The sequence below is a fragment of the Lotus japonicus genome, chromosome 1, assembly GCF_012489685.1.
Source record: "Lotus japonicus ecotype B-129 chromosome 1, LjGifu_v1.2".
NCBI classification, from domain to species: Eukaryota; Viridiplantae; Streptophyta; class Magnoliopsida; order Fabales; family Fabaceae; genus Lotus; species Lotus japonicus.
In genome coordinates, this window is record NC_080041.1 from 104,439,793 (window position 1) to 104,461,749 (window position 21,957).

The 21,957-nt window shown below is 35.3% G+C and overlaps 2 protein-coding genes across 4 annotated transcripts; one reads left to right on the plus strand and one right to left on the minus strand.

Annotated features, from left to right (window-relative positions):
- Positions 1–8,750: 8,750 nt before the first annotated feature.
- On the plus strand, positions 8,751–12,633 carry LOC130728681 (phosphatidylinositol 4-kinase gamma 7-like). 3 transcript variants are annotated; one of them, XM_057580221.1, is made up of 3 exons: positions 8,751–8,899; positions 8,994–9,071; positions 10,275–12,633. In XM_057580221.1, exon 3 carries the CDS (start codon positions 10,471–10,473, stop codon positions 12,346–12,348), a length of 1,878 nt encoding a protein of 625 aa, XP_057436204.1. In that variant the 5' UTR covers positions 8,751–8,899; positions 8,994–9,071; positions 10,275–10,470; the 3' UTR covers positions 12,349–12,633. The 3 variants fall into 3 exon arrangements, with proteins under 3 accessions (XP_057436204.1, XP_057436207.1, XP_057436206.1); XM_057580224.1 differs by lacking the exons at positions 8,751–8,899; positions 8,994–9,071 and adding exons at positions 9,346–9,964; positions 10,075–10,170; XM_057580223.1 differs by lacking the exons at positions 8,751–8,899; positions 8,994–9,071 and adding an exon at positions 9,346–9,964.
- A 145-nt stretch (positions 12,634–12,778) lies between these two features.
- On the minus strand, positions 12,779–16,710 carry LOC130728682 (uncharacterized). Its single transcript, XM_057580225.1, has 5 exons — positions 15,498–16,710; positions 15,339–15,403; positions 14,770–14,917; positions 14,255–14,322; positions 12,779–13,250 (listed from the first exon to the last, which is right to left on the minus strand). Exons 1-5 carry the CDS (start codon positions 15,598–15,600, stop codon positions 13,017–13,019), a joined length of 618 nt encoding a protein of 205 aa, XP_057436208.1. The 5' UTR covers positions 15,601–16,710; the 3' UTR covers positions 12,779–13,016.
- Positions 16,711–21,957: the final 5,247 nt, after the last annotated feature.

Here is a 21,957-nt window from a genome sequence, read left to right on the forward strand (position 1 = left end):
CTAGGTACTGTTATTGTGTTTGCACACTGTTTCTCTGACCCTCTTTTACATGGTTTTCAGGTACTCATGGTGCCTTTTTGGATGCATTGATTGTGAAGTTGTGGATATATTGTTGATCTTTACTATTCAAAAGCTAAAATATGGTAATGGATTTATGTAGTGAAATGGTTGAAACTTATCAAGTTGTGATATGTAGTTTAACTGTTTCATCACACTGGTTTAGGCTTGATAAGGTTTTCTATGAAACTTTTTGTAATACTTTGCAGTTTTTGTCACTGCCAGTAGGTCATATTTTCTGTTAATACACCTATAAATAGGGAAAACTTTCTTCCTGCTAAAGACCCTTTTAGATAAGTGGTGTAGAGTCCTTGGTGCACTTAATGAAAATGTTTATCCTGATGTCTTGTCCTGACCTGTTATATTAGTAATTAGCTTATGTTAGTGATACTTTTTATTAAGTATGAGATGCAATAGTACAAATTTGCGGGATACTTACATTGTTATTACGTTGATATAGCATTTTCTTCTTAGTAGCTCTCGTCAGCTACTTCTGATATCAAAATCGCTTTCTAAAAATTAATGGGCAATTGAGGGGCTTGTTTTTAGAGAATAAGAGGTTGCTGTTGAAATGGTTAGGGTGTCAATGTAATAAATAACTTGACAGCTATCGAAATCATAATTATATACCTCTTTTTCTTGTTGGTTGACCCTTGCTGTTAAAGCATGCTGTCAAAAGTTTATGCCCTTCCCAATCCAATTGTTAGTATATTTTTTTCTTAGGTTAAACCTGAAAACCGTCCCTGAACTTTAAGCGAGATTTAATTTCCGTCCCTCGCCGGAAAATCTTCCTAGCGCCACCCTCAGACTACTTTTTTTGTTTGGAAACCGTCTTTGCCGTTGATTTGCCTCCGACCGCCGTGCCCAGTTGGCAGTTTTGGGCCTATGTGGACATGCCACATCATTTCATTAAATGACGTGTTAATTTTTTTATAAATAAAATAAAAACTAAATAATTTTATTTGTAATTAAGCCCCCAAATTCATCATCATCTTCAACAACCTTTCATCATCTCCATCCTCCAACGAACCCAGAAAAAAAAAAAAAAAACTCTTTCAGCCATCCTCTTCAACATTGAAAAGACAAACCCAGAAACACAAGCTCAAGAGAAAACCCACAAAAACCAAGAAGATTAAAAAGGAATGAAGAAGAACCTAGAAACCCTCATCCCCAACCCCCACCTCCACCCTCATCACAACCTTCTTCCCCAAAACACCTTCTGCATCTTCTCGCTAACTCATATACTTCTCTGAATCTCCTTCCATGGCTTTCGCACATGAATACACGGTTCCACCACTGGTTCCTCCGTCGGAGCTTGAAGATTGAAGCTTTTCAACCCATCAAGAAGCTCAACAGTATCAAAAAAACCCAGATTTCTAAACCCAAAAATCGGGATTCCCGACCCCAAAAACCTAAAAGGAAGAGAGAAGATATTAGAGTGGAAATAACATAACTTTTTTAGGTTGGTGGAAGAAGAGGGAGGGAACCCACAAGCTCCAGATCTTCAGAGGGAAGGACCAACCACCGCCACAAGCACCAGATCTGTAGAAGGGGGAGATAACGGGAAGGTAGGGTGCGACTCTGTTCTGCTGATGGGTTGAGGTTGCCATGGCTGGTGGGTTCGTGGGGTTTTGGCCGCGTTTTGGATTGATGGTGGGTGGGTGGGTGGAGGTTTCAGGGGGAGAGGATGGGTTGGGGTTAGGATGAATGATGGGGTTTTTTGGTACATAAATTTTTTGGGCTTAATACATCAGAAGGCCCCTGAAATTGTAAAGGGAATCAAATCCAGGGCCTGTAAAATTTTCACATCAAATTGGGTCCCTAAGAAAGTTTTTTTAATTCAATTAAGGCCAAAGTGTGTCAGCCTTCAATTTTATCCCAGTCATCAATTCCACGTGGCTTTTATTATTATTTTTTAATTAAAAAAATAATAAAAAATTATTTTTAATTCCAACTCAATTAAATAATCAGAAAAAAAAATTTAAAAACTTAATAACTAACCTAATCTAATAATCCTTAACTAAACAAACTAATAATCTAACTAATAAACTAATCTAATAATCTAACCTAATCTAATAATCCCTCTCACAATTTTCCATTTACCTCTTCATCTTCATCCTCTTTATCTTCATCCACTTCCTCTTCTTCCATCAAACCCAGCAGTCTACAACCACCACCACCTCCTCATCTCTCTTCCTCCTCCTCCTCTAACCCACCACTACCCACTATACCATCAACCATAACGGCACATCAAAGTCAACCAAAACACCTCCCCTCTCACAATCTTACAAAGCACCAACAGTGCTTCAAAACAAAGGAACAGGAAGCTCTTCTTCCTCTGTAAGTCCAAATCGCCATCCATGGTTGTTTTTGCACCTTGGAAATCGCTGCCTGAGCTCTTCTTCCCCTGTAAGTCCAAATCGCGGCCTGAGCACACCGAAACGACATTGGGTCGTTGTCGTTCTTGTTCTTGCTTCCCCTTCTTCGAATTCCTCCTCTTCCTTATACTGGTCCCTGAGCAATGGAAGAGGAAGCGCACCCCATATCCACGCACCACCACCACCCAAGATCCACGCACCCTATAACCCAGATCCACCAATCGCACCACCACCGCGCACCCTAGATTCACCCTCTTTCATCTCCTCCGACCGTGCCTCTTCCTCCACTCCCTCCTCCTCCACCCCAACACCAGCACTTTTCTACATTTAGGGTTTTGGTCCTTAGGGAGTTGATGAATCAGATTAGGAAGAAAATGATTATTTCTGGGTTTGTTCATGATGTTTTATTCATTAGGGATTAGAGATTAATATTAATATAGATTAGGTTAGGTATTAGATTAGGTTTTTATTTAGATTAGGAATTTTATTAAGTTTTTTATTTTTTTTATTTATGTTTTAATGTATGAGTTGGAAATAAAAAATAAAGTTTCATAATTTTTCTATTTAAAAAAAAATTAAAAAGCCATGTGGAATTGCTTAGTAGGACAAAATTGAGGTGTGACAGCATTTGACCTTAATTGAATTAAAAAAACTTTCTTAGGACCCAATTTGATGCGAAAATTTTACAGGCCCTGGATTTGATTCCCTTTACAATTTCAGGGGCCTTCTGATGTATTAAGCCAAATTTTTTGCAGAGAAAGAGATCAGCTGTGTGAGAAACAATGGGGTTTACAGGTATGATAAAAAGATAAAAAATTTGAGACTAGTTGTTTGATTGTTCAGTGAATTTTGGGTGTTTTTGCAATTGATTGCAGGTGTGGTTTTGCGCAGAGTCAAGAAGCATATGATACAACGGTGAATGACTTGTTTTCTACATTGGACAAGTTGGAGATTCACTTGGAGAACTCTCGCTACTTGTGTGGAGAGACACTTTGATTTGGTTTGATTTTGCTTATAATTTTCTTTTCAAATGCACCAAAAAGAAGCTGTGTGAGTACATCAATCTGCATTCTTACATGCGTGACATTTATTAGGTATGAAGATTACAATTTCAATTTTGTGTTATTTGTGATGAATAAGATGTACTTACTAAGTGTGTGTTTTGTTCTTAGATAAATTCTTAATGTTGCAGCTACTTGCAATTTTGAAGAAATCATGGATGGATACTGCAAAACATTTTTTCCTCTGAATGAGGAAGATGATTGGAGAGGGTTTTGATTTAGTGTTAATTTCAGTTTAGGGTTTAGAAATTAAATTAGGAATGTTTTGGGGGTTTAATTACAAATAAAAATATTTAGTTTTTATTTAAAAAAATACACGTCATTTAATGAAATGATGTGGCATGTCCACATAGGCCCAAAACTTTCAACTGGGCACGGCGGCCGGAGGCAAATCGGCGGCAAGGACGGTTTCCAAACAAAAAAGGTAGTCTGAGGGTGGCGCTAGGAAGATTTTCCGGCGAGGGACTGAAATCAAATCTCGCTTAAAGTTCAGGGACGGTTTTCAGATTTAACCATTTTTTCTTTATTGGTAAGCATGCTGCAAACGTGTGGGCTGTCAATTTCCTGAAGAAAAGGGTTTACCAGCAACAAATCGATCCAATCTCTTATGTGATTTCCTTTTTTCTCTTTTTAAAGAGGGATTCATGTTCCAGCCTAATAGGATAACCTTCACATCACTTTGCCCAAACAAATGTAGCAGAGAAACCAAGTGTTATAAACAACATTTAAAGTGAAACATCCGAAGAATAACAAACCATACAACATATAAATCAAATATATCTTAGGTATTAAAGTAATTACCGTTCAAATAATCTGCAGCTTAATCATTTTTTTAAATTTCTCGTGTTTATAAACTCCATAGGTAATTTTTTCCTTTGTCAGTTATTATGAGTTTCCCTTGCTATACAAGCATGAGACTATGAGAGGGACTAAAATGTCATAATTGCACCAGATCCATCATAGCAAAACCATGAAAGGTATTGTCAATTGTGTGTTAATTATAATTGGAATTGCTTCGGCACCCTTATAAAATGAGATGATGTTGTGATTCATCCACAACTCTCACTTTTTTCCACTTTTATTTTCTATCTATTTCTCATTTCTCTATCAATCAAACCATCTATCATATATCTTTACTTTCTCTCTATTTTCTTCCTATCTCTCTCCTCCTCCACCTATTTTCACTTCATCTTTGAGGTGTGAACCAAAGATTATTCCTTTCATATTATTGTTTGAAACACCCAGGACTAAATTGTAAGTTAAAAGAATATAATATGACATACCGAGGCAAAAATGTATGAATTCCCTCAACTTTTGAACAAGTACAATACAATCAACATTATAATTTGCTAAAATCAAATCTAACAATATTTTTTTATTCATCGGAAAAACAAATCTAACAATATTGATCCAATTAAGATTGAAAAAAAAAAGTTAAGATTAATTTGATTTAATATGAAACGTTAGAATATCATCAATAACATGAGAATGGTGTGCTTTTCTTTTTATGAAAAAACCAAATTATAACACAAGATTCAATATTGTGAGAATAAAGCTAGGCAATTTCTTTGGTACCCTTTTAAAAGTGAAGGATTCTCCTTTTAGTCATGTTTCTCAACAATAAACTTTTTTAAAATCTACAAATTAGTTCTTTGCATGGTAAAAAATAAACTAATGTATTATACTCTCTTATTTTCGATGAGTACCAAAGCAACTCCTATGAAACTACACATTTTTTTTTTTAAAGAATAGAACTACGTATATTATTCCGCCCTCAAGATAAATTACTTAAATTTAATAAATAAACACGGTCATTGTTGAGAGAGAACGCAGTAAAAATACATCGTATTACTTAATTAGGCCTTCACTCATTAATACGACTGTACTTAGATACAGGAAGGTTTTAAACATACTAGTAGGATTCTAAACACATGTGACACATAAATGTTTTTTATATTATTAAAATTAAGATCTAAAATAAGTAAATATGTCTTTGGATTTTAAATGAATGAAATTAATGCGTACGTACATGAATTATCTTCAGGACAAAATATATCACGCCTATGTTTTTGTGGATGATATAGTATTTTTTTTAGAGCAAATGCCCGACAGATGGCTGTTGCGGATCAGGTTCTAGACAAATGTCAGCATGCTTTAGATCAGTTTATCAACTTAGATAAATTTGAGATTTTCTCTAACTGAAATGTTTTAAGGATATAGAAAAATGTCCTTTAGGGTTGGTTGTAGACTAAGGCTGTGGAAAGTTATTTTAAGTATCTTGGACTACTATGATTGTTGGCAGATCAAAGCAGCATGAATTTAATTTTGTTCAAGAGGAAGTTTGTAAAATGATAAAAAGGTGGAGGGAGATATCTCTATTCTCAGGAAATTCTCATTAAGTCACTGGCCCAAGTCATCCCTAATACATTATGGGGTGTTTCTCTCAGCCAGTTGGTTTGTGTAATCACATTGAATGTATTATTAACCATTTTTTGTGGGGAGTGAGCAAGGGGAATGGGCAAATCAGAAAGCTCTATATCAACCCAAGATGTGTGGGGGAATGAGTTCCGTAGTTTCAAGACTTTTAATGATATAACGTGTGTAATATAAAGAAAATATATGTTGTCAAGCAATTATTTTGATGGTGGTCGAGACCTTTCCTTAAGGAAGAGTAAAACAAGTGAGTCTTATTCTGCGCGAAGAAGACTCGCACTAGGAATCAAAACCATAATCACAACACCAATCATCTTTGTTATCCGTATTTTTATGGGGATACACTCACAACCATCACTCCACCAGTGAAATTCTGGCACTCGTAGGACAGATGTTCCACACGATGTCTAAGACATCTTGTACAACAAGTTCCAATTAACAATGTTTAAATATGCAAGTTAAAGAGCAGAAATAACAGAATAGACACAAGATATTGGTAATCTAGTTCAGTACAATATCACATATGTCTGGAGGGTTTTCACCCGAGAAAGATAATCCACTATTATAGAGAATCAAGTACACAAAAGGTCTTAACTGAACAATCCCTGTTCACTGCCTTTTCTACTTATTCCTACCCGTGGTTATTACTTAGTCCTCCCCTAAGTATGAGAACCCATCTCACTTTCTCACACAATCATTGCCACAATGATTGATCTCTTACAACCAAGAGTAAAGACATATCTCAAGATCAAACAACTAAACAAACGCTCTCAGCTAAAACAAAAACATAAAGCTGTTGAGAGAGTTACATAACAAGTGTGAACTCAGAATATAAAACCCTAATCACACAACACTAAGCACACCTTGCAACTAGGTTTTGGTCTTCTTAAATATCAGTTCTTCAGGCCTTTTCTTCGATGGACTTGAACGAACAAACAGTCCACACAAAACATTAAGTTAATCTTCAACAAATCTGCAACAAATCTTATCACTTAGTAAAAGAGTAGATCACACAACACGAACCCCATCGCCAAGACCCACTGTAATCTTAGCCATCAAAACCCCATGACCATAGGCCTTGACCACCACCAAATCAGCCCTTAATTCTCTTTTCCTAGACACCAGATCTGCTCAAATCGAAGAGACATGGTTCTGAAACTATAACCCATAACAATCGAAATATGGGTTACTGAAAATCCTCCGATTATATTTCTTTTCCCCTGAAAAAAAGAGTAGATTAAACCAACCCAGCAAAGGATGAAGGAAAGTGCTTGAGCTTGATCTTGGTGAAGCGGGGAGAGGAAGAGTGGTGAATGACGAATCCAGATCTCTGATTGCCTTGGAGTCTGCTTCACAGGTGGTGCTCAAGGTAAGGTGGAAGAAGCTGCTCCACGCATCACACCAAAACTCATATCTGGGCGATGTTCAAGGTGGTTTGGAATCCCACCACCGTGATTTCAAGGTGGTCTTTCAAACACCTTCACACCAGACTAGGGTCCCTCCGCCACAATCCAAAGCGGATCCCTTCGTGAGGTCGACTTCGACAAACCCAAGCTCTTCCAAAGCTAGAGAGAAAAGGGAGAAAGACTAGTCAAGTAGGGAGAGGAAGAGATAACAAATAATCTCAAAAGGGTTTTTGTGTAATATTGCTTTTTTGTTTTCTTATCAACCGGTAATACACACCTACTATTGGAGGTCATTTTGGTCTTGCATGGGTGCAAGACCTAACACTCACTTACACCCTAACAACCACCCTACTCTCATCTAAACTTTTGTATACTTTAGTTTATTTTCTCATAATTTAGTGGGGTCAAGTGCCCCCTTCTTGATACACTTGCATTTTTCCCTGCTCACAATTGCAACTCTCTCTAATTCATCAACCCATTGATCAATTTTTGGTTTCGGTGCAACAGAGATGGGTCTTAAACGTGTATGGGTCTCTAAATTGTCAACCCACTGATCACTTTTTGGTGCAGCGATGCGGCCGAGATGGGTCTTGAACAGACGTGAATCTCGATGCAATGCGGCGAGGAACGTGTAATTTGATTGAGATCTTTACCGCTTTTGTGGGAAGAGGATGCAACTGCCAGATTTAAAATAAAATTAATGAAGGGTTACGATCTCTCACATGATCATGTCACATGATCATGTCATGTGAGATAGACACATGCGAGAATCCAAATTCATTTTGTTTGGGTTGCTTAAATCCTATGTAGCAGTTTGACCCCATTAAAATAGTGTTTAAGCAACTCAACTAGCAACCATGCATCAAGAGATGCTTTTACACTATACTTGCGGTAAAGAGAAAAAGCTTAGACCATCATTATCCAAGAAACTCATTAGAGTTTCTAATTTAAATTTTGGTTATGCCACGTCATTTAAACCACTTTAATCAACTCTATTAACTTTTTACTCCAACCAGCAACTATTAAAAAGTTTCTTAAATGGACCCCATAACCCCACTACTTTCTAGAAAATTCAATTACCTATTTATTTGTTTTTTTATTTGTTTTTAATTATTAAATTTGGAAGCGAAACTTTAGAGCAAAGTTGCTTGCCACGTGGAGAAACTTCATTTTCTACAACGGTTAAGAAACTTTATCTTAAATGACATGTCAGAAAGAAACTCACAAAATTTCTTTGTTGCATATGCTCTTATAATTATCATGTCTAACCACCTCACGGAAAAAGACAAAAGATGTGCTGACATATCCATTTCAAATGCCACCACGTGTCATAGAGCGGACCCACTAGTACCCACGTGTCAGAATTTTGTTGAGGCAGTGTACAATTTTTATTTTTAATTAAAAAAGTAACAGAATCATCACATAGAAATAAAATAAAAATGGTTTCAGATCCCGCTTTCGCCGTCGGCAGTAAAAAAAAGAAATCCGCGCGACGTGGAAGTGATCTCTCCTCCGCCCTTCACGGCGGCGCCTGCGGCCGCCGCTCTCGATTTCCGACGTCAAGGTTCTTTCTCGTCGATTGATTTTCTTCTACTTTTGCTTTTTCTCCCCAAAGAATTGAATGATTTGAACTTCTTGCTTTTACTCTCTTGTTGCAGAGACTCAGAGAAGGTGAAGTTAACGATGGCGGAAGCCTACGATAGTGAGATTCATCGCATTTCCGGAGGTTGAAGAAGGCGAGAATCTTATCCGATTTTATCTTTTTATTTATTAAATTACATTTTTTTATTCTTGAATCATATATCTTGAAATATTTATTTATTTTTGGTGCTTATCTCGAAATATTTAAAATATATGTAACGATTTTATTTTTTCCTATAAAAAAAGATATATATGTGAAATCTTTGTTTTTGTTATGTGTTGATGTTGATCTCTGATTTTTTTTTAATTTTTTGTTTTGTTAGCCTTTCTAATCGCATTTTAAAATAATAATATAATTGAATTTTAATTAGTACTATTAGCCTGTTAGTGTTGTCTGGTTTGGATCATATGATTCATATTAATTAATATACTTAGAAACATGATGGCGTGAGAACATAAATTACTGGTCTGTGCAGTGTTGGATCTGTTTGTCCTTTACTGTTGTATAATAATAATAATAATAATGGTCGGTTTGTATTTAGTTGGGTGGTTAGAAGAAGAAGTTAGAACTTAAAAAGATTTTAGTGAATTAAGGTTTTGGTTTTTTGGATGATGATTTTCAAATATGCAATATGTTTTATTATTTAATTTTGAGAAAAAAGTTGATTCATGTAGGATATATAGATAGGCCATGATAAAATATACTTTATGATGTGGTTGAGATTAGGTTGAGCGAGGAAAAATGAATGGAATTATTGGACCCCTTTGCTAACATAAATTGTACCATATAGTTCATAGTGAATGGTCAGGATTCAGTTATCTGCTAGTGGTTTATTATGTGAAGATCAATTGTATCTTTTTCCTTTCATCATCATCACACACACACACTATCTAGTGCTTGGTGCTTGCTGTTACTGATGCACTAATTTCTTTGGTTTGGAGAAGCTAAAGTAAGAAAGAAAGATGTTGTTATATTGCACTCAAGGAGGTAATATACATAATAATATAATACATTAACTAGTTATTTCTGTTACATTGATTGATTTTGATACTTTGGTCGTTGAATAACTGATTCAAATCCTTTGTTAAATTTATAAGACTGTGCTTATAGGGGAAGTTTAAACATCCTTTTTGCATACTTGACGGAACATTCAAGATTTGGACTATGAATTTCTCTTTGCTAATCTCTCATTGGTAGTGTATTTGTATAGTGAATTTTTTTTCCGCTTTTTATAACAATCTCGTAGGTGATATCTCCAATGTAGCTTGTTTATGATTGAGTGAAATCTGTTTTACAGTGTAAGCTGTTCTTATGTGAGATCTTCTGGAGTTTTTTGGACTTTAAAGCATTGACTATGATTGTTGATGGAAAAAACTGTTCTCTACAACATCAAGTGCCGGCATTTGAGTTTGGCGTTTGCTTGAGAGAGATACTCTCTGTCTCTGCCACATCTGCTGCTGGCAATCAAGTTTGCTCCTTCTCATTTTCCTTACATGTATCCTGATTCGGAAACCTGTTTATATGATGAGATGGCTGTTGCACCTTTCAGAGGACCTCCTAGCGAGTGTTCTGGGAATAAGAAAATGGAAAGAAAGCCTTCTGGAAGGAGACGTGTATTTGTTCAGACTGAAACTGGATGTGTTTTGGGGATGGAATTAGATAGAAGTGATAATGCACACACTGTGAAGAGGAAATTACAGGTTGCATTCAATGTCCCGACTGAGGAAAGCTCACTCATATGCGGGGACATGGTCCTGAAAAATGATCTTAGTGTGGTTAGAAATGACTCTCCACTTCTTCTCACTAGGAACTTTTTATACAGGAGCTCATCTACCCCATGCATTTCACCTTCTGGCAGGGATCTTCAGCAGAGGGATCAGAGTGGACCAATTGAGATTATAGGTTGCTCAGATGTATTTTCTGGAATAAAACATGTGGTTGAGGATATCATAATGGCTATAAAAGTTGGCATTGAACCAATCCCCGTTCAGAGTGGATTGGGAGGTGCATATTATTTTAGAAACTGCCATGGCGAAAATGTTGCTATAGTGAAACCAACTGATGAGGAACCTTATGCACCGAACAATCCGAAAGGTTTTGTTGGCAAAGCTCTTGGACAACCGGGACTGAAACGGTCTGTGAGGGTTGGGGAGACGGGTTTCAGAGAAGTTGCAGCTTACCTTCTTGACCATGTTCATTTTGCCAATGTTCCTTCTACTGCCCTTGTGAAGGTGAGGCATTCTATTTTTAATGTAAATGACAGGGTCAATGGTAATATGCATCCTAACAAGAAACATATAAGCAAGATTGCATCACTGCAGCAGTTCATCCCTCATGATTTTGATGCTAGTGATCATGGAACTTCTAGTTTCCCGGTTGCTGCTGTTCACAGGATTGGGATTTTAGACATACGGATTTTGAACACAGACAGACATGCAGGAAATCTTCTGGTCAGGAAGGTTGGAAGGTTTGATGAAGTGGAGCTTTTTCCCATCGATCATGGTCTTTGTCTACCTGAAAGTTTGGAAGATCCATATTTTGAATGGATCCACTGGCCTCAGGCATCAATTCCTTTCTCCGATGATGAGCTCAAGTATATATCTCATCTAGACCCCTTTCGTGATTCGGAAATGCTGAGAATGGAGCTTCCCATGATTCGAGAAGCATGCTTGCGGGTTTTGGTTCTGTGCACTTTATTCCTCAAGGAAGCAGCAGCCTTTGGTCTTTGTCTGGCAGAGATTGGCGACATGATGAGTAGGGTATTTCAGGGTCCTGATGAAGAGCCCAGTGAGCTTGAGCTCATATGTGTTGAAGCAAAGAAACTGTTAGATCAGGACGAAGAATCCTCTTCTTTCGAGGCGGAAGTAGGAGACAAAAATGTCACCCAGTTTCATTTGGATTGTGATGATCAGGATTTGGGTTTCCCTACTAATATAGAAGAGAAGCCAACTTCTCAATTTGGAGCAAAAAATGGGAAAGGTAAAATTGCAGTTTCTAAACTGGAGGAAAGTGCGGTGGAGGAGGAGGGGGCTGTGAATGAAGGTGAGTTGCCTGTAGGTGCGGATGAATATACTTTTCCCGTGGGAAATTGGGTGCCCAATATTTCAAAGCTATCGGTGTCTGTGGAAAACAAGATAATTGGTGTAAAGCAAAGAAGTGGTTTTTTGGCTGGGACATCATCTGGAAGTACTAAAGTGAATGAGTTGCCTGGTAGCTCGAGTTTTGTGGAGCTTGCAGACATTGATGAAGAGAAGTGGAATCAGTTTCTTGAAAATTTTCAAAGGCTGTTGGTCCCAGCTTTTGTTAATTGCAAACGCGGAAATGCTGGTAAGAGGCAGAGGCAGAGACTTGGCACTTCATGCCAGTTTTAGAGGGGGCATTATAAAATGGTATACATATAGGGTTTGAACTTTGAACTTTGAACGAATAAGAAGATTTTAGAGGCTTGTACAATGTGTCATGTGGTACACATTGAATATCTATAGATAAATAGTTAAATAAAGTAGATGTAGATTGTGAGGTAGTAAGCTCTTACCTCAGTGAATAGAGAGAGGAGAATAACACTAGATGTGAAGGCAGTGACCAGATTTGTATCAATGTTTCCTGGAGACTTAAATGATATTTCTGGTGTGGTTGGTTGGTTTCTCATCTTTAAATTCCCCTGTTTTTGTCCTTTTGGTGACTTAAATGAATTTTGGTTGGTATGTTGAATAATTCAGGGTAGGTATTGGCATATTTAGCTTCAAAATTCAAAATCACAATTCACACTTGCAAGAAATATATTATGAAGATAATGTACAATACTCAAACTGCATACCTTCTACATTATTCTACATATATCTATTTTTTACTATGGGAAGAAACGAACAACACTTAACACTTTAGTTCCTATAGCTGCCTATTGTTAACAGATAATACTTTGATATAAAGCAAATTAACCTATATTATATATGTCCAGGCCACTAGGTGCAGTTGTTGTTAGCAACTTTTGATACAAAATTGTGAGCCTGGAAATATAACTAGCTAGGATACATCGACCTTAATTTCCAGGCACATGATTATTGATGGGTGGCTTGTGGCTGGGTCTTCCCTTATAATCCTTATACATCAGGGTTGCAACCTCATTTGCAGCGTCCACAACACTTTGGGCTTCATTTTTTTCAGCAGTGCTTAGAGGCTGTTCAGAATTTTGTTGTTCAGACTTTGGGCTACTCCTTGGAATTACATGCTTGGTGATCTTCAAATGCGGCTTTGAGCCCATTATCATGTGCTTCTGTGTGAATTTGAATTAGGTCAGCAAAATGGAAAATTAAATAGGATAATTAATTTATTCAAAGTGGAAAAAGTATACTTAAATGGGGAGACCAAGTTTAAAAATGTTCGACCCATGAAACTTGTTCTTACTACTAGTATTCAGTAAACTTTATTTGCGAAAGCATTATGTGTTAATTTGTATAAAAACACTATTAACTTGTGAAACAGATTTTTCTTGATCTACGATAGACAAATTCGTTTTAAATTAATGAGAGTGACCGAGTGAGTGAGTGAGTGAGTGAGAGAGAGATAAATCTCTTGATATAACCACACATATATATATGGTCAAGATTAAAATTTATTTTATGGTCATAACCATTTACAAAAATGTTAAAAAAATATCACATGACTTTATGTTCTAATCTTGACTATGTTTAACGATAGGACTGTTCATGGTTCGGTTCTTTGCTTGAACCGAACCGAACCGAACCTGAACCAAAATTTGGGTTTGAGAGAACCGAACCGAACCGATATAGTATGGTTCGAACCGAACCGAACCGGTTTCAAATTTTGGTTAACCACTTCGGTAAAATATGCATATTTATAGATGGTTCGAACCGAACCGAACCGATATACTATGGTTCGAATCGAACCGAACCTGAATTGGTAGTTGATATTTTGGTTCGGTTACCGAACCGGTTTTTCAATTTAGGTTCGAGTTTGGTTCGGTTCTTAAAGGTTCGGTTCTTAAACGGTTCGGTTTTCGGTTCGGTTCTTGGTTAGCTTCGGTTCTCAGAGAACCATGAACAGTCCTATTTAACGATGTTTCAGTGATAATTTACTTCCTTTTACCCTCACATTATAACAAAGTCTCACATGATGCATGCATATTGTAGGTTTAAAGCAATTATAGTGTCCAAAAGTTGTAGTTTTTGTGTTCAATCATAGGGGGAGTTTAAAGCGTGTCAAAAGAGTATGTTACTAGCATTATTCAATGCAGAGAAGAATGTGAGAAAGTAGAACCTGATGATCATGATTTTGTTCTTGTAAGCTTCGGAAAATCTTCTTCAAACCATCGTTCTCCTTACCGGCTGAAAATGGTAAAAGACATATACAAAGAGCCATTAATCTCTTTAGTAATTAGTATAACACCCTTTTGATGACTTTATAGCTCTTTTTGGTATTCATATTTACATTTTGCATGCACAACATTTCAAGGATATTAGGCTTCACCAAAGTCCAGGAAATCGCTACACATGAATTAATAATATAAATTAATTATGATAATTACAAACAAGTTTAGTTGCACTCTAAGACTTACTAATTATAAGCTATAGCTAGTGGACTCACAAAGGTTTCACTAGATCAGTTATGTTTTGGAAGGTGGTGCCTGGGTCCATGATAATCAGCAGTGAAAGCTACAAAACCAGCCATTTTGAGCTTTCTTGGTTTAAAAGTACTTTTCTCCCTTTTACATTTTACCATTTTATCTCCCTCTCTTTCAAAGACTACACATGTTCCATCAGAATAGGTTGCACCTGAAATCTTTGAAGACCCACTTCCATCTTCTCCTTTTCCATCCTTATTAGCATCCATACTTGTGATCTCTTCATGATGCATGGTCAGTTTCTTTCCTCCAAACCCTAGCTTCCTCATATGAGCATAACCACTTCTCTCAAATGGTTCCTGCCCATGATGCATTATATGCTGAAATTAATAACATGAAGTAACAAATTCACAATAATACTTACACATCAAAATAACTATGACAATGCACAAACACACCATTTTTCTTCCGATCTCTATTTTCTTTATCACATCACATCATATATCACATTAGTTTTTTTTTTTTCTCATTTTGGGTGTTTGTGAGGTGTATGTAGGATGAAGATATCCACAAAATTAAAGAAAATGACTGGTGGACATTCACACAGTGCAGATACCTTCTAGACACTTAAAGTGAGAAAGGAAGAGAAGAGTGAGGATAAAAAGATGCAATATATGATGTAAGGTGAGAAGAAGAAACAGATAGAGAAAAAAATAGAATATTTATAAAGTATCTAGCTATTTGGATGTCTAAGTATCACAAAGTTAATAATCAACACACCTTTTGAGCAGACATAGTTGTAATTCCAGTCACCTCATCAAGCTTGTTTGTGTTCACTTCCTGACCTGTAGTTACAGATGGGGTAATCAGAATCATGCAATCTTTAGTTGGATCTTTTGGAAAGTAATAAATATGGAGAATGCTATTATAATATTTCACCTGAAACTCTTACTGATGAGACAGTCATGATGACAAAAAGACATCCTAGTAAAAGGCTTGAGAGCACTCTGAACTTCTTCATCTCAGTGTTTCTTCTCCTCATGAGTTTTCTTTTGTTTAACAACTGAAAGAGAGAAAACTTAACTAGCAAGAACCTGAGTTTTATAGAGGGTTTCAAACTCCAAAACCAAGTCAAAGTTAGGCTCCAGACACCTGTTCTCTTGATTATTATATTGTTCCTTGGTAAGTTAAAAGCTCAGGAAAGCTCAAAAACAGATGAATAAATTATTTAAAAAGTAAATTTTAAAAAGTACGATTTTTCACTTAAAAAGGGGGCTACTCAATCTCAAGTTTGAATGTGGTTAATTATATGTTTGAACTGATGAAACTATGCAAGTAGTCATAAAAAGTCATAATTTGGTCTTGATTCGCAGATATTGTCTGGTTCTCATGTTTGCCACAAACAGCATAGCCAGATTCTACTGTGTTTTTTTTGGTACATAGATTCTACTGTGTACTGTGTTTAAATAAATGGCTAGCCATAGCACTACAAGAAAAATGCTAAATATCAGTCAGCTAATGAGAAAAGGACAATATAATGCTATATAATTCAAATAGCGTTGGCATCGAAACGAAGTTAAAAAGTCGAAACTAACCTAAGGTGGCCAACATTTTTGTGCTGAAGTTAGCGTCGGTCGTAAGACTCTAAGCCAATGCTAATGAGGAATAAATTGTGAAAAAATGAAATGACTACACAACATAATATAAAGTTTACAAATTAAAAAACTTAACGAATTAATCTACTTGATAATCTCTTGAAGAGGGGAGTGGATCTTGGCGACAACAATGATGGCCGGTGTTTCTTCTGTTCTCAGCATATAGAAGAGGTAGCCCATCTGTTTTTTAGCTGTGACTTCACATATAAGGTATGGATGGGGTGCTATGAGTGGTTGAGTGTGGAGACTGTACTGCATAAAGCTTATGACACTAATTTTTTCCATCATGAGCATTGGGGCAAAAATAAAAAACAAAGACTAGCTTGGAGAAGCATTTGGCTGGCCGTTCTTTGGTGCATTTGGGATCAGCGAAATGCTGCTGTTTTTAGCGGAGAACAAGTACGCTTGGAGAAGGTTGTGGATATGATCAAACTAACATCATGGCTCTAGTTAAAATCCATTATGCAGGGCTTTTGTGCATTTTTATGCTTGGGACAAGGAACCTTGGGTGTGTTTGTCTGGTTTAATTTATAGGACAGTGGGAATGCATATTTTATGTCATTGTAAGATACTTTGTTTGGTGGCATCCCCTAATAGTGTTACTCTTCTTTGCATTTTACTTCCTGTGGTATAAGTCTTAGTTGTTCTTTTTTTGTTCTCTTTTTCTGTAATTGGATTGGGGCACCCCTTGTGCTCCCGTTCAATTCATTTTGCCTTTTCAAAAAATAAAATAAAATAAAGAAAATGCACTAAGAATAGTCTTAAATGCATTTGAAGGTGGCAGTCAAGATACATATTTCCTTCAAATGCATTTAAGACTATTCGGAGAATATTTTCCCTATTCCTTACATATACACCATTTTGTTAAGTTTTTCAATTCACAAGTATTACATTATATGGTACGATTATTATAATTTTTATTACATTAATTTTTTTATCAAAACAAACAATAATTTCTATACTTCAACACCAACTTCTACATAAATAGTCCAAACATGAGAATATTTCTAGAATGTCTATATATAGTGCTTCTCACTTTTACATACAATACATTTAAATATGAAAATATTCCTAGCTATAACTTATATATGGTGTTTTCCACTTTTGCAAATAATTAACCAGTCAAAAACAATGAACGCGCAATACATCACTACTAATTTTGTTATTCTTTACGAGTTTTGAGACTGTCCCTTGCCATATATTGTTGTCATCGATCCTTTTCCATATTTTTCAGGAACGTCCCTTTTTCTATATAGTGCCTATACATTACTCGGGAGCTCATTTTATTGTTGTACGTACAAGGGCATGATACTTTGGGTACACTTTGACAAACCGATTTATAATATAAACACAACTTAATTAACAAAATAAAATTCTAAAAAAGAAAAATAGAATTCAAAATATTTTAATTAAGTAAACTAAAACCCACAAATCAATTTAAGTTTATAGACTTATCTATTTTAAGTTGCTCTTGTTGCCACCCTCAATCCTGGATTACACTTTAGCAAACGAGTTTATAACATATTCTATTAGATACATCCATCACATGTAGACTCGACCTAGCAAAAGCACATATAGGAATAACGCGACTCCAAACTATGGAAACCATGCCTCCAAACTATCAATTATTTAATGATAAAATGGGTGGTCCTATATATGACATGTTGAATAGATACAGGACCACGTACCATCGTTATTCCTTGCTAGATGATTGAGTTTAGACAAGATGGCCATGCAAAAGATTAAAAGAAGACAGATGGCTAATGCAAGTGAAGGCCCTTAATTTGTCAGAGATCGATCGATATGTTGCAAATCAGTTGAATCCATGAGATAAGACAATAAGATAATAAGAAATGAGTGTTTTCATTAATTGGATGCCATGTACCTAACTACCTAACTACAATGAGATAATACGAAATGAGTGTTTTTATTAAGGAAAATGCATTGGTTTTGTAAAACAATAAAAAATTTAGATTATTTGAAGAGTGCTTAAAACATTAATCTTTCTCAAATAGAGTGAGTAATTAGTATCGTCCAAATGTTAGAGTCAATAAAGAAAAAGTCATAATCAAGAACATATTATAAAAAACTTGTATAGAATCTTAGTGTACACTCATCTAACCTTCACCTAATAAAAAGATGATCAAACAAGAACACTGGGCCGGCCGGGGATAAAAAAATTGGTAGAAAGTAATCGTAACTTAGCATCAGAAAGATATTCCACATTGACAAAAGTAATTAAAATTCTAGTTCTTTTACATTGACAAAAAGATCTAATATAAAGCTTCTCCAGCAGCAATATTTTTGCTTGTCTCATCCTTTTCACATTCCTCATATCAACTCATTTATGTATGATCATCACGCGTCATACCTTCTCGTGTCCTAAAAAACAATTCAAATCACCATAATTTAAAAACCGCATTTCACTATTACAATTCAAGTGAAGTATAAAATCAACAAAAGAAGAATGAGAATTTGAGAAAACTACCACATATAGTGCATATGCTTGGTGAAAGTTCAGAAGCCAATTAGAGAAAATTAAACTTTCTCTAATTGTTTGCTTGTGAAGTTCAATGACGGTGTTCACTAGATGATCATTTATTCCTAATGACATGCATGTGGACCTAAAATGAATGTCAGAAGTAGAACTTTCCATTTTCAGTATTTATGCAACAGTTAATAGAATTAGAAATCTAGCTCTATCAATCATCAGGTTAGCAAATGTTTTCCTCTAGGACCCTGCAGGGAGTATTGAGGATACTCCACACTAGTTACTTTAGCATATAAAACTACCTCAATCTAAATTCCAGGTGCCTTCAGAAAATGGGAATCACAATACTTCAGAGTGTCAGCTATTGAACTAAAACTACTCATATCAATGTGTTAGTTGATATTGGCAACATGAATGAAGGACGTCCCGGTCAGTGGATTAACATTACACAAATGAATAATATGCATGGTGATGGTGGGTCCATATATCATGATTGTTTCAAAAAATTGAATATATCTTCTCCACCTTAGTTATATCACGAAAACAATGAGATCACTCATGCAAACGGACGCTCCTATCACATAATATCAATCATTATAATCTTTCTCCATGAGCTGCTAGAAGTTCAAAATCGTCAAATGCTTGTATACTACGGAAATAATTGACCAAACATTTGCTCGATTAAGTGTATCCCACTGGTTCGACTCGGTCAGCATCAACCCGAGATGATATTTTTATCTCTCTCAGACAAACTAGTTGGTGGGCAAGGAGATCCACTATCACCTCTTTCATCTCAGGGAACACAACTGTCATTATTGATCTGAACAAACACTCTAAATGAATGTTGTCTCTGTCGTATTAATTTATAGTAAGAAAGAACCGATCACATTATCTATCATATTTAGTAGTATTTCTCTTTCATATACTATTATTTAACCTCTCATTTCTTTTTTTTGAGAAATCAAAGATATATTAGAAAAAGAAATGGCCAAGCCAAGGTCACAATACACACAGTAAAAACAAACAAACTGCACAAAGGCAGGAAAAAACTAAGAAACAAAGCAGTAAACTAAAAAAGCAAACGAACAACACAGGTCCATCAAAAACCCAAAACATCGTGAAAGAGGCACGGGACCTGCCTAAGAGAGCCTGCACGCACACTCTACCTTCATTACAAAAAGCGTCGTCAATGGGCATTGGTGTGTTGTGCTAGCTTAAAGTTTCACATACGCTAAATTGTAGTGTCAGCCAGGCGATTTGTGTTGGCTTCAAATCTTTTACTGTTAATCTCAACGCCAACACTAAATAAGTTAGAGCGTCGACTTTAATTATATCCTTATATTAACGTCATTTTTCAACCAACGCTTTTGTAATGGATTTATTTTGCAAGCGATTACACCAAACTTTATTTATTCATGTACCAAACTTTATTTATTCATATGCATCAAACACCAAACTCACCACCACTCCAATATCAAAAACCAGGTATAAGAAAGAAAATAGTTTTGATTCAATTATATTGAACTATTCTTTTAATCTTATTTTCATTTACTTTCACTTCTTATTTTTTCTTCTATAACATCATCTATTTATTTCTCTCTCTTTTTTTACCTCTTTCAATGAAGGTGAGATTGAAATGTGAATAAATATTGGGAAAAAAAACATCCTCTCAAACTTTGTAAAACAGTTACAATAACAAGGAGGGAATGTGGCGATCGATGATATGGAAACATAGCTCTCAAGAGGAGAGCATATATCAAATCAAGAGCCTCTGAATAAGGGCCATTGATTTTGGTGCATAGAATTGCGAAACCATATTGATATTGTAATTAACCTTTTTAATCAAACACATTGTGTGAACTACAAACTGGTGTTGTACGATCGAGTTTAAGAGCACGAGGGCGTAACCTCCAACTTGATGCTAGTGCTCTCTTTTTGAAAACGGTGCGCCAGCGGTGGCTCTTATGACCGAAGTCGGTTTAGTTTAATATAGTTGTAATTAAATAAAAAGGAATATGTAAGCTCAAATTCTATAATTAATATATTTAGTTTATTTTTTAAAAAAATCCAACAAAACTTCAGTAATATAAAGAGTATGTTTAGAAATAATAATTGATTTTACATGGTTAAAATCAATTCTAACTAGTTAAAATGATGTTTAGGTGTATAAATAAAGCAGAATTTATTTTGCATCCACTAATTTACTATTATATTAAATAGTTACTTCTATGTTAAACATAATCAACTCTGAGATACTAAAACTGAATTTTATAACATACTTTACAAAATTCACTTTTTTTATTGAAGTATTCAAATATAAATCACCATTTTAAGCTCACGTTAATAGAATCAATTTTGTTCTGATTCAATTCTATTAACACCGATTCAAATGCATACCAAACTTAAGTGAGATATTTTACATACATCAAAATCATATTAAAGCCTGTTATTTTATCACTTCCTCGCCCCTGTTTTTTTTATAAGTCATGAAATATATTGAAAAGAAGTATAATTTTCGATAACCTCCAACTTGATGCTAGTGCTCTCTAAAGAAGTAATATTGAAAAGAAGTAGAAGGGGTGAGAATATAAAAAGTGTGTTTGGCTAAGTTAGGGTTTACATAAATAAGTCCAATTTATTTAAAAAATTAAAGGTCTGAGTATAACTTGTTACTTGACATAGACTTTTTTTCAACTATGATCACTTGACTTTCCTAAAAGCTTAACTTGTGTCTAGTAGCCTATTTAAAAATTTGTTTTCTAATAAGATTTTTAGGTCTTTACATCTACCAACAAACTTAATTGTAAAAAGACTCCAAATGTATTATAGAGTAAAGTTATACTAAATCTTTCTATAACCTAAGGGATGAAAATAAACCAGATTTTGTTGAATTTTTTTGGAAGTCCCATTTAAAATCATAACTTAAAGTAAGACATTTAAATATGTCATAAATAGTCTATATCCTTAAATTATTGAACAAAATAAGATACACACATCCCCATTAATGTTTGTTACAATGACACTCCACGTGATTTTTGTCTAAAATATGCACCTAAAATCACTCCACCCCTTTTAACTTTTGAGACAAATATCAGAATCTGTCATATAAATTGGATATAGAGACAAAATTAGTGACATATTTCATAAAATAATGTTTTCTATCACAAAAATTGTCACTAATTTAAATCATCTATTTCAGCGACGAATTATATTTCCATCTCTATACTCCGTCAATAATTTAAAATACGTGTCA